General features: G+C 35.5%; 1 protein-coding gene across 8 annotated transcripts in view; it reads left to right on the top strand.

The window, feature by feature from the left end:
• CPLANE1 (ciliogenesis and planar polarity effector complex subunit 1) overlaps window positions 1-13,670 on the top strand; it is a 66,532-nt gene that overhangs the window by 40,010 nt on the left and 12,852 nt on the right. For all 8 annotated transcript variants that reach the window (XM_026794611.2, XM_074533097.1, XM_026794614.2 and 5 more), the window contains 13 exons: window positions 799-965; window positions 2,174-2,303; window positions 3,234-3,288; window positions 4,379-4,483; window positions 4,970-5,062; window positions 5,708-5,820; window positions 6,075-6,282; window positions 6,547-6,788; window positions 8,139-8,232; window positions 8,852-9,019; window positions 10,461-10,491; window positions 11,708-11,836; window positions 12,696-12,861. In XM_026794611.2, the coding sequence (XP_026650412.2) occupies window positions 799-965; window positions 2,174-2,303; window positions 3,234-3,288; window positions 4,379-4,483; window positions 4,970-5,062; window positions 5,708-5,820; window positions 6,075-6,282; window positions 6,547-6,788; window positions 8,139-8,232; window positions 8,852-9,019; window positions 10,461-10,491; window positions 11,708-11,836; window positions 12,696-12,861 (1,701 nt within the window). The remainder of the gene's footprint in view (window positions 1-798; window positions 966-2,173; window positions 2,304-3,233; window positions 3,289-4,378; window positions 4,484-4,969; window positions 5,063-5,707; window positions 5,821-6,074; window positions 6,283-6,546; window positions 6,789-8,138; window positions 8,233-8,851; window positions 9,020-10,460; window positions 10,492-11,707; window positions 11,837-12,695; window positions 12,862-13,670) is intronic.

Genomic DNA, 13,670 nt, shown 5'->3' with positions numbered 1-13,670 from the left:
CAGTTTCATGGTTTCTTAGTCATCACAAGTAATTTCATCTTTACAGACTTCGAATTTGAAATTGTTCAGCACAGATGCCAGGAGGGATCTAGAGCTAAGTGTACCTGCTTATTGACATGTCAATATGAGGCAGACTGCAAGCCTGAAAGTGTTTATAACTACATTAAATTGAGTCTACATTCCATAGTTCATCAATGTTCAGCCCACTAGTAATGAGTGTGAAGAATTTGCTATCTAAATACTGGACAATATTTTTATGGTAAAAAAATATGGGTTTTTAATAGAGAGATTGTAATAGAATTACTTACAGAAACAGAATGTGGTGAAAAATCCTGTTTTGCAGGGCAGAAATGGAATGGTAAAAGGCTTGGTAAGAAAATATTACAATGCTGAATACCTGATGTTTTGAAAAATGTTATTTCTTATAGACTTACATGCTTGCATATCCCAGTTGAGAAGAATGGAAATGCTTTCCCTTGAAAGGTGCTTCTTCAGTCCTTGTCTGCATTGGATGGTTCCTAACTTCACCCTGAACTACCTACATAAGAAATGCAAATATTAGTGAAATATGTTCTGTGGAGAAAATGAATACTTTTTTATTTTCAGAAAATAGTTTACATGTGTACATATTGGCAGAGGTTCTCCAATATTAATACTCCATTTCCATATTCTTTACAAAATGTTACAGGAGTTTTTTTTTGTGTAACTGAAATCCAAACTGGACTGGCTTTCTTCATCCAATCTGACTGGAGTTCCCATCCCCATTTTCTGTCTTTCTCTCTTTTTGAACCCTCTTAGGCACCAAATCTCATCCCACTTCGAGATCTCATTGCATTTGAGCAATGCCACAAGCATCATTCTGTGCCCAGTAGTTCCTTTGGACAAGACCAAACGAAACCCATCCAGCTACTAAGAACTGATGTTGAACCATTTGAACTTAGAGATGTGCAGAACAAAACAAAAAGGCAAGCCAGATTTTTAAAGTGGAACTTCATTTTGACAGACTGACTGGTAACTTGTACCTTCTAGCTTTGGCATCAGAGGGAGTGTATTCTCTCAGCAGAGAATAAAATAACAAATGTTAGTAAAGATACAGCAGAAGTGTATCATTAGGATGTGAGGAGTTCTTGCTCTTAGGAGATTGATAGGAAGAAGATTCAAGAGGAAAGAGGAAATTTTCTTTCCACTATCTGTGTTTTGAAGTCTTGTTGTCTTCTGAATGTTTGCTATACACTCTTAGTGAAGTGCTCCCTCCTTAAACAGTGAATATTACACAGCACTGCTGTCTGGGCTGCATATTGTCACTGTTATCTTCAAGAAAGAAAGAATTATATGGTCTTTCAATATAATTAAATATGTAGACTGTTTTTAATAGAGACAGTGATTAACAAAATTCCTACTGATCCTTTGTTGTTGATTTTTTTTTGTTAGGTATGTTATTTATAACTTACAAAATTTGATCTATTTAATGTTAATTGATTTCACGAACAATGAAACAGGCATTTAAGCTGCTTACATATCTTTGCTCAGTTCTTATAGAATGCTGACAGAATGTTCTGGAATAGAGTACTTGGTTTTCTTTCAGTTTTGTAATTTTGGAGCAGAGGCTCAAGACGAGTTTTTCACTATTGAAGTGAAAACTTGCTACACAAGTAACTGCAGATAGAGTTTAGAATACATTTTAATAGTATCTATAGAAGTGCTTAAAGCTGTAGTTGCTGTCATATAATCTACTTGTCACATATTAAAGAAGAAGCTGTAGTTGCTGTTTTGTAATCTATTTGTCACCTAGTAATTAGAAAATTACTGCTGTGTAATTGAAGTTTGCTTCCTATAGATTCCTTATGGGCATTTTGTGTAGTAATTATTAATTATACACAAGATATAGATGTGACATATTATGAGGTTTGTTATATTTAATAGTAGCCTATTAGACAATTCATAGATTTTAGTGTAATTGCTGGTATTTCTATCGGTTCTTACAACATTTTCAAGTAGTTTTCAAGCAGGCAGAAATTGTGATTTGAACTGATCTATATGCAGCAGATATTGATCTTTTCCAATCTTTATTTCAGTGTTTATTTCTTAATAGTAATCTTTCCTAGAAAACAACGATAGGTATTGTAATTATTTCAGAGCACTTACTCTTTACCTGTCATTAATATGTTGACAGTAAAAAGAGGCGTAGTAAGAAGCAACTGAAAGAGAAGGAGGAAAAGAAGAAACTAAGCGTGTCCTTCTGTCCAGATGACTCCATCATCAGTATTAGTGACACAGCAGTGCCTACTGAATCAGAGACTGGGGTATAGAATTACGGTTTTTTCTTAGCTCTTATCTTTTCCATTCAAGTATTAGCAGAAAAGAAAGGAGAAAAATATAAATCAAACAATAATATACTTCTCTTCCAGGCTCTAGCCTACAAACAGTATGCATATTTTTGATTCATATACTTGCATTTTCTCTAGACTAGAGCCTGATTTTTATAAAAGATTCCAGAATTGTTGGTTTTTTTCTAAAATGTGAACTTGTTTTGATAGGATATAAGTCTGCATGTACATTTGTAGTAAATACCTATAAAAATGTTAAAAATTAAAAAAAAAAATGTCCTAGTAGTGACAAAGTGACCCAGGCATTATTCTTTCCATGTAGGCCTGGATGTATGACAATACAAGAGTAAGGATGTGCAGCATTGGAATCTCAGTTTTGTCTCAGTCCAGACTCTGAAAAAAGAAAGCCTTCATCAAGCTGGGTTTTGATTAGGCCTTTTTGATATCTTTTTAGGGTTTATCCTTACAAGTACCATGTTTCAAGCTAGAACACTACCAATTTAATGCTGGATCACTCCCTAGAACTGTGTTTCTGGTCCCTACCATACTTTCTCTGAGACTTAATTGCAGCACAGCAGCTGGAGTTGAGCAGGTCCTCACCAGCCCTGGAGATGTTCAGGGTTCAGCAGGGGTAGAATAGACTCAAAGAGGAATAAGGAATTTATGTTACTGCATGTCACCCTCAGATACCTAAGAGAATGTTACATAGTCAGTAAATTCCACTAAGTTGGAATACATCAGAGGAATTAAAACAGGCATTGAGGAAAGTAAGTGACTGTTATTTCTTTTTTTTCTCCCAAATCATTACTCATATGAGGTATATTGGATAGTTAACATTACCAAGAAAGCCTTTACTCTGCACTGGAACTATTTTTTAAAGAGAATTCTTTTTTTTCCTTATATTAGGACCACAAACCAAAATTGACATCTTGCGTTCAAGATGGTTTTTTCATGTCAATGGGCAAGTACAAGTCTTTTTAATGTTTTGAGTACTCAAAAAAAAAAAAAAAAGAACAGTAGTCTATTAGAATTCACAGTAAAACTCTACAATAATCTCCATGTTAAAAGCTAGGATAATGTGCTTTGTGGTCAGTAGAGCTTTCTCTCTTATGGGATCTTTCCCCAGACCTTTCAGGATGTACAACAGGTGTCCAGATCCAGAATTTTTGGGAGGCACTCGTTTTTTTGGGGATTGGTATGAGGAGAGGTGCAGGCAAATTTAAAATCTTGTGCAAATTATCTGAAGAATCAGAATAGTTTTCACAAAAATTTTAGAAGTATTTTAATTTTTTCTTCAAAATGAGTGATAATCTTGTATTTATGTTTATAAACAATAGAGTTAATGAAATAATACTAGTATGTCAAGTTGTTACCTGTGGTTGACAGTGACTTCTGGTCATGTGATAAATCAAAATAATTCTGTAAACATTTCCAATCCTAAATTTTTAATGTATTTTAAAAATATATTATTCCAGCATTATTTGCCTGCATATTCTAATTACACAAAATTTAGGTCTCTTGTAAAAGAAACTCAATACATGCAGTGTTTCTAGCCTGCCATATGAAGACCAGGCCTGTGGAAAGATTTCCTTCTTTGTATTATATGTTAATTCATGACACCATTCAGTTCTGTCACAGGACAAAATGCAGTTCATTCTCTGAAGTTTGGCCTTAAATGCAAACTTTGTAGAAACAACAATAGAGAAATGAAGACATACATATCATAAATATTCCTCCCCTCCTTTTAGAATGTGTAACAGATTATTACTGTTCAGCATATTAAAATATTTAATTTAAAATCACATTTCTAAACTGAATCTTGGTTGTAATTCAGTGTAACATTGTGTCAGTTGTTTATTCACATAAATTGGTAGCATGAACTTTTCTTGGAGTCATTTTTGAGGTATGCTTAGAGACAAGTGAAAATTATCTGTCATAAATACAAGTAAGAAAATGTTGGCGCCCATAGTTATGAGTTAGTATAATTGCTTTCAAATATGTCAATTTTTTTTATCAGTAATAGACACCTATTTTGTATTATCACATTTTAGATGCAATGGATAAAGAAAGTATTACCTCAGCAGATCTACATTACTTGGCTTCTCTTGGAAAAAAGCCAGCAGAAACTCAAGATGCAAGTACAAATACTTGTCCCGGTAAGTGCTACACAGGTTATCTACAGAAACCAACTGTTTCTGGTGTTGATCTTGATTAGTTGTGCTATTTGATCAGTTTTCAAAATGCAGCAAGTTTGTAAAGAGAAAGCAGGTTTTTGTGCAGTTTTCTTGTTTCCAAAAGAATTAAACTAGAAAAAAACGGAATATAAATTATAAAGCAGTAATTAAAATAATTATAATTAAAAATATTACTGACAAAATTATGTAAGAGTCTCTTCATGCTTTCTGTAAGTCAGTTCTGGTGCAACTTTTTCTGAAAGCTTGTTTTAATTTAACTTGACCTTATCTAAATGCATTTTAGACAATGTTTCACACTTGACTAAAATTGCTTCCTTTCCTCTTCCCCCACTTTTCTTTCACTGTGAACTGGTAAATCAGAAATGTACACTCAGATAATGACATTGGTGTCTTTTCTTTATATAAACTCATACATTCTGGTCTTCTTTTTTTTTTTTTCCAATCAAGAGCTCAAATCACATCAGGATCATGGGATCAGTGGTGGAAATGAGGTTTCCAGAGTTCAAGAAAACGAGCTGGTCATATCTGTTCCTGTATCAGGTGTGGCTGCAGTCTTTCTCCACTTCATTTGTTGTTTGGGAAGTCTATAAAAGTGTTCTAACATTGGTTTTCTACCTGAGACAACTTAATGTAGGGTGCAAATAACATGTTAATTTATCTGACTTTCTGAAACCCAATCCTCATTTTGTGGATTTTAGCTTGATTTTAGTGCCCATTTGATCTTTAGATTTATTGTAATGTGGACCAAATGAATCAATCAGTGAGATGTTATAACAGATCACATTAAATTGAGCTGCAGTGGCATAGTTTCATCAATAAATGACATAGATTTCAGTACCCAACTATTTTCCTGTGGTACTAAGAGAGCATACTAATTTTTCCATTATTGTAAAATTCAACAATGTTTTTTTTATATGAAGATAATTGTACCACATCATGTGACTCATTTGCAGATAGTTTTATTAGAGGTTTCTATCTGAGTAATCTAATTTCTTTGGATTAAGTGCAGATGCAGATTTTTTTTTTACCTAAGTAGGAGGGACTTAGATATTAATAGCAATCTAGATGGCAGCTTAGTCAAAGCTTTTCTTATCTTCTAGAGAATGCAGAGCTGTTTCTTAATAGTCTGAAGTTTTTGTGGCTTTTTCTGTAAATATAATACTGACTATTATTATTTCCTTGTAGAATCATCCAGTTCCTCTGAGATACTACTGCCAGACATGTATTTAAACCCGAGTTTCTCCACTGAGGTGAAGGAGAAACCTTTACCATCCCTTCTGTCAGATGCACCTGATTTGGTTAGTGATCTAGTGTACATGTGGCTTAAGTGCATTTTAAGTATACTGTTTGTCTTCATGAATTTGGGTTCTTTGTATCTGCATGAGTCAGTTGTGTGGTGTGGTAGGGAAGATTGTGTTTAATTTGTTCCCAAAACAAAAAAGCCTTTCATCTACAAATGTCAAGAGGTAAACACAGGAAATGGTGAACAATGCACTATAAGCAGCTCATTCAAAACACATACTGTATAATTCTTCATTATCTTGTTGTTTAGCATAAACAGGAATATATCAGTGTGATTGACATTGAAGACAGTGACATCCTTAGCAATTTACCCATGAAACCTGAGTCTGCAGAAGAGATAGCTGCTGAACAGCAGAATGAGAAGCTTGAAATTCCATCTACTGCAAAACTTCATCACACAGCAGCTTCTGTTACTAATGCAGTTCCACCAGTTCCACCTGGAGCTCTTCAGAAGCAAGGTAAACCATTTCAGTTTTAAATCCAAGAAAAAGTAATACTCTTTTGTTGTAATACTCCCACAGAAAATCTGCAGCCTTTTCCCAATTAACCTCATGTTTTACATCAACATTGATACATATGACTTCTTTTGTACTGATTCTTGCCTTCTAAAACACTTTATTAGGTATGGCACATTTATGCCTTACAATTATGTGCAGTATTTAGGTGCTTGTGGCTTTTTTAACGATACTGGTGTATTCTTTTTTAAAAAATTTTATTTTAAGATGATCAGCAGAAGAATGTGTCAAACAAATTGCAAAAGGAAGATAAGTCAGATTCTGCTACAGATACTGTAACTTGGAACATAGCACATGAAGATGGAGGAGCTCTTCCTTCTTCAGAGCTTCCACTCAAACTAATTGAAAAAGAATACTTTTCCACAAAGCAGAAGGAAATGGATATGCAATTACGTGTACTAGAGAACATAGTAGAAAAGATGGAGCAGGATTTCAGAAACAGCAAAATGGTAAGTGCTAATTGTTGGTATTTAAACAGTTTATATTTTCAGCTAAAGACAAAACTTCCATTTTGGAACGATGTGTTCTCAGATCTGCTTAGTATCTGTTGAAAGATATTGAGAATAATATCTATCTATCTATCTGTCTGTCTGTCTGTCTATCTATCTATCTGTCTATAATATTTGTAACATTATATATAATATCAAAATATTATCTATATTATAATACAAATTTTACATATATGTATATTACAGGGTTCTTTCATATTTAGTGCTGAATCTGTTGGGTGACATGGTTGCTCACAATGGATCAAATGTTGGCCAGAATGGTGATGTTATTAATGAATGGGCAGAACATACTTAATTTCTGTGTAACTGAGTTCAGGCTGAGCAGGAGACCTTTTTGGGCGAAGACTTCTGCAGCTTTACCTCTGCAAAATATTCTGTGACTATTTCTGGAACCTGATCCAATTTGTTTAATAAAATACTTGCATTTTTGCCATCTTTATAAATCCTGGAATATGTAATTAAAATAAAATTGGGCTGTGATGGATTTTTTAGGTCTCTTCTAACTCATGGTATTCTGTGATTCACAGAAATGTAAAGACCTCATTGTGTCACTTACACACAGTTATTACACTCAGGTGGATTATTTAATCACTTACATTCTTCATCAAGGTTGTTACTTAAGCCAGATTTTTTTAAAAGCCTGTAGGGAAAAAAAATCTTGATATATCCTGTATTTGTTTCAGCATTTCATAGCACCTTGGTTTTAAAACTTCTGGGTATCTAGACAAATCCTAAAGAAAAACCCTTTTTTTGGTCTTTTTTTTAAGTTCATACTTGTTGGTCATTCCTATTATAACAATTTTTCATGTATTACCTATCAGTTTTGAGATTTGTTCTTTTTGAGACTAATGGTCAGTAAAATGTCTCACTCTATTTTAGTTTTAGTTTTCATTTTCTAGTTTGAAACTTCTGACTTATGAAGACGTTGGAAGTCTTTTAATATCTGTGGGTTTTAGATAAAGTATATATTGGAGAACTTCAGCTACTTTAAGCATAATGTGATTGGTAGAAGTAAAACTGTTCAAACAAATAATAGTTTATATGTATTTTTCTCAAAGTAAGTATCCAGAAGATTGTAATTCTTACATGAAATTAATCTACTTGAGCTACTTTGATTTCTGAACATTTTTGTTTGTTTTCAGTCAGAACACTGCATTAAAATTCAGAAGTTCAGAAGATTCTGACAAGAAAAATATATTTAAAGTAGACTTTGCATAAGTATGTGTGGTGTAAGTCTCAGAAATACCTTGAAGGAAGTATCATTACCTAGTTTTTTGGTTTCACTTACAGTTAGTGAAGCTGATAGAGGATTTTGAAATGGCTGCTGATTCAGACCTTGGTGCTCATCCTGCAGTCTCTGAAGCTTCTGGAGTCATTGGTGCTGGTATGTGTCCAGTTAACAGAAGGATAATAAATTTACCATGGAATGTGCATATTTAATAACTTTTAGTTACCGCAGACATTTACTGCAATCCCTAAAGGTGTTACTGAAATATAAATCAAAAATACCAGAGAAAGAAATAAAATGAAAGGTAGCCAGTCTTCCTGGTTTTATTAAAATCCTACATCAGCTTAACTGTTTACTAGAGCAGAGGTATTGAATGATTTATTGCTTATCTAACAAATAACTATGTAGTACCTACTTATAGCTACTGGGCTGTGCCAAGAACATTGTCTAATCCACTTATGGAGTTAATGCAAAGCCAAGTGGTGGAATCAAATCATGGCTATATCTGTGATCATACGTAAGGCGTTATTTAGGATGTCCTTTAGACTCATCCAGAGCAACTCCTGGTCCGCTAATTTTCTTTGTGTGTGCAGGACTGGTTCACAGAGCACAGCCCAGGAGATGCACTTCTGTGGGGAGGCACAGCAGATCCAGGTCCAGGCTGGTGTAGGTGACAGATAAATTAAAATGCCACTAACCAAGATGTACGATAGTTTCTGCATTTTGAGGATTTGCCATTGGTCTGCACTAAGTACAATTTTGGTTTTTTCCATAGAATCAGAAGATCATTTGATGGGCATGATTTTTGAAGATGTTATAGATGATCAAAAGGAGAGCTTAAACTTGAAATATCCTATGCCCAGCTCTACTACAGTGGATGCACACTCTTCTGCTTCTTCAGCCTTGGCTTCTAAGTTTCCCAGTGGCCTGAAGTCACCTTCTGGTATAAACTTTATTGTATATTTTTCCTCTTTGCATCTTTTAAAAATAAGTAAACCTTTTCTTCATGCTGTAGCATTTCCTCATGGCTGTTACACAGAATGTTACATAATGCGAATGAGCTCATTAAACTCAGGCATGAGTCTTTCTAGATTGCATTATTCAGAGTGGCTTCATTGCTGTGTGATAATGAGTTTGTTACATGACATAACAGCTTCATTAAGTTTTGAAAACAGTTCAGTACTGAATCATACTTGCACTCGAATTCACTGTTATTGAAAGAAAATAATCAGCATTTGGTCTGTTTCTGAAACCCATCACTGTGCTGATTTGTACTTATTTACCTGAGTATAAATGACTATGATATCACAGAACACTCAAAGCTTCCTCCAAAAGCTGTCTTGATCATCTTGTCATATATCTGTGTCTAGAGAGGTGATCTCTCTATTAAATCCAGCCTACATTGGCAAAATCAATGGGTACTTACAGTACTGTACAGTAGTTACTCTGTACAGTAACTACTGTCTGTGTCTTAAAAGATCATTTTATGAGGTCTAGTCATTTTGAAAACTGAGGGTAAATTGATTTTGGAAATTATGAAGACTACAGTAGCATTAAAAGGAGGACGAAAAATCATTCTGCAAGCAGCCTGTTGCCTGAGGTTAAAAATGCAGTTGTATTGTTTTCTCTGTGTATTGCCTGCATTTCTTGCAGTCAGGCTCCCAAAAGTGGTATGTGTGTTGTACATGTGAATGTGCATTTGATAGCCACATTTAGAGCAGTCTGTCTTAAAATGTATTAAAACATGGTTCCCGTGTCTGTATGCAGTACTAGTAGTGTGTACTACAGTACACATACACAGTTAAGTTTTGAAAAGAGCAATAGAGTTTTCTAAGTATAAACTTGTTATTTCCAAGCTAAGAAAACTATAGGTGGTACTAAGTTACAACTATAATTTTTTGAGATGGAGAGATTAGTTTAGGAGAGGAAGCAGTGCTCTTCCTTCCAAGACAACCATACTGCTCTTCAGTTGCATCTTCCGAATTCCAAGCTTCTTCTGAGTACCTGGATTTCTCAAGTAAGTGCCAATCATTAATTTTCCAAGCAACACTGTATAATTAATTGGAACAGACTATTTCCAGTTAGTTGGTCATGGCAGAAGACTGTGAACAGTGACAATATCTTCCAGCAAAACCACCTGCAAAAGCCAGGAGCTGTTAATTAATGCTCTCTGGAGCCTCTGTGCTCACCTGGCAGTCAATGATGCGTTGTTTCACAGGCTTTTAAGCTTATGTACCATATTAATTTATTTTTAATATCAACTGTCAAATATCAATTGTTGTTGACATATTTCTATATTTTATCCTACGGGCTGTTTAAGATACATATGATTAGTGTGTCTAAAAGTGCAGAGGTATTATTAACAAGGATTGTTTCTGTTTCAGGTTCTCACATATGCAGAGATCTATGTCCTGGGTATGTATTTTGAGACTGGTGTTATTGACAGTTTACCAAAAAGGTGACTGACGGGGTGGAATCATCACTTTATAAAAATTGAATAATTTATTTTCAACCTGAATAAAATCCCTTTTGTTAGCTAATTTCAGACATTTACTCTGACTTTGGTGGTGCCTGTTAGATTTGCTTCACACAAAAGCTCTAGAAGCATTCAGAGTTCTTTACTAATTAAAGGTATTGGAGCTGTTAATGTAGATGGTGCTCTTGTCTGTGTGCATTTGTTATTTCTCCTATTTGTAAACCACTTTTTCAGCAAAATACATGCAGCTGCTGTGGGTAGCTTTCCATGAGGGCCAGCTATCACCAGAAGGTTTTTAAAGTCTTACTGTGTGAAAAGTATAAAGCAACAGACGGATGATTGCAAAACTGGGAAGAGCCTATGCATAAAATAAAATAGTCTGACATATATATTTTCACTTTTAGCTACTGTTAGTCTTCTGTATCCAGTAGAAAAGATTAGCTGGTTTCCTTTCTTCCTGGTCATTCTGCTCCATTACCCATCTTTATTGCTTTGCTTGAAGCATAGCTGTAAACTGAATGGTTTATCCTATTTTTCTGGTATTTTAAGTGGAACTAGTTGTAGTGACTGAAGTAGATTAGGAAGTGATTGTATAAGGTGGAGTATGGGTGTAAGGCAAAACTTTAGCAGACACTGATGGCTAGCAGTCCTAAATGATGAGATTTGTTCTTTACTGGGACCAACTGATTGAAAGAGAGGAAAGAATTTGAGAGAATATAGGTAAAGCTGTGCTCTCACTGACACTGATTCTTGCTCAGAAGGTCATTGAGATTTGGGTACCACTGAAACTGGTAGCACCTCATAACCTTATCTCCTCATGGGCAGCAATACACACCCTGTGGTGCTCCTGCCTGCCAGGCTCAGCCTCCTGTGGGCCAGCCATGTTCACACACCACAGCAGAGCTCAAGCATTTCAGCTGGGGATTGTCCCTCTGTTGGGACAATCAGGTCTTGCTCCTTCTGTCCTCATCAAAGCTCACTCAAGTGTACTAACCCAGTGGAGATGTGGGGAAAGAATATTCAGTCCAAAGGCTGTATGTAAAACAACCTGGATATTGTTGTTTTAAGTATGAAAGAAAGGGGTTTAGCTTGTTGTTTTTACAGGAATGTTCTACATTAATTTAGTAACAGGTGTTTTTCCTACCTAACATCAAGCTCTTTAGAAGATCTGCAAATTACTGGTCCAAGTGATGTTACTGATGTGGTGAATGATCGTGTGCTAGAAAGTGACACCTCTCTGCTGGAGCTGGGCTTTGCAAGAACACAGGCTAAGAAAACCTTTAGGTAATACCAGGGCTGGTTTTTGTTGTGTATTGCTTAAATCATTTTAACACTGGTTATTCGTGTGGTCCGCACCCTGTAAACAATGGGAGCAAGTATGTGGTTTGGTGTTAATGGGACTTGTATTAGAGCTTGTAATTGCCACAAATCTACTGGTCATTATTGTCAAATGTACTTATTGTTTTCTAGTATTCTGGTTTTGAAATTCTTTCCTTCTTATTTGCTTGTTCCTTCTTCTGCTAGGTATAGGCTGGAGCACTGTTTTTTTATAACTGGTTTTATAGAGGAGATTCAGTTCAGACCTTCAGGTCTTTTAAAGCAGTTCTGAAAGACAGAACAGATATTTCCTGCCAGTGGCACAGCAGCTTCAGAAACTTTGAGCCCCAGATTCCAGCTTGTCATGTTCCTCTCCCTGCTGGAGATTTCTACACCTTCCTGACTGTCAAAATAAAATAAATAAAATCAGCTGTGCTCTTTCCTGAGAGAAGTCATAATGACAGCTGTTTCCTACTACAGTTTGTGATATCAGTTGCTGACAAGACAAAAATATGCAGCTGTTCAAGTCACCAGTCTGCTGCATTAGTGACACAGTTCCCACCAGTTTAAGCTCTAGTTCTATTATCTGAATGTAGCTGACAAGTAAAAGAATAGTTTTATGAAATGTCTTGGAAATTACTTGTTTACCAGGATTTTATTTAGTAAAAGTTTGCAAAAGAAAATTTCCCCTCTTGTTCATTACTTATGCTTCCAGCTGTGACAGGATTTTAAAGGGTTTTCAATGTTTTTTGTTATATCATGTAGTTGCCATTGTTTGCAATTTACAGGATGTGCTAGATTATTTCCTGTTCACATCTGCCCTCAGGGTCCTTGATTCTGCTTCTGGGCATTCTCAAAGAACAGAAAAGGAAAGGAAAGAGATCCAAACATGGATGAAAAGAAAGCAAAAGGAAAGAATGAAAGAATACTTGAAGAAACTAGATGAACAAAGACAGAAAGAACATCATCCATTCAACCTGAGAAAGAGTGTGGTAAGAATAACAGGTGTATTGAAGAGTAACTGTTACTTATTATACAAGGGTTGATTATTCAGGTTAGATAATGTAAAGGCTGGGAGTGGTGGGGGTTTTTTTTCCTATTGTGATGTAGGGTTTCTACGTGTATGATTTTATTTTACTGGAAGCTGGTCACAGTTGTGTCAGGTAAGTAAATACACCAGCGTTCTCCCGAGGCTGCAGTGCTGACCGCTGGCTGCAGGTGGCTGTTACAGAGTAATCCTCAACAGTGATGGATACAGCTGCAACATTCACTGATGAGACATGAGTTTCCCAGGGACTGATAGCTACAGCAGTTCTTAAGACATGTTTACACCTTGTTTCATCTTCCCACATGCCTCCCAGAGAATTTAAAAAGCAGCATTCATATGCCAGCATCCTTTGCAAACATGGCAGGATACTGAGGGTAGTTGTCACTGCCTTTACCCACACAGGCGTGCATGCAAAAATCATCAGGGATCAGCAGAGGTGCTAGAATATGCCATATATGTCAGGTATCTTACAATATATTTTGTTGAAGGCTGATTTCAATGAACAGTCCACTCTCAGATTTTTTTTTTAATATTTTAATTTTATTAGTAAAAACACATTTATGGCCTGATCTGGAAATTTTTCTGTGCGGGAAATAATAGAAAACTTAGGAAAAACCATACAAAAGTGGTTCAGAAGACATTTTCCATTTGGTGTTTACTCTTAAAATATGCATTTGCCATCTGGATGCCTTCAGGACCTGAAAAGATCCTGCTGAGTTACAGGAAGCTCTGGGGTTACAGGAGATGAGACCT

Source organism: Zonotrichia albicollis, chromosome Z (assembly GCF_047830755.1).
Source record: "Zonotrichia albicollis isolate bZonAlb1 chromosome Z, bZonAlb1.hap1, whole genome shotgun sequence".
In the NCBI taxonomy this organism is placed as follows: domain Eukaryota; kingdom Metazoa; phylum Chordata; class Aves; order Passeriformes; family Passerellidae; genus Zonotrichia; species Zonotrichia albicollis.
Note: the sequence above shows the minus strand (reverse complement) of the source record. Positions and strands in the feature narration are given on the sequence as shown.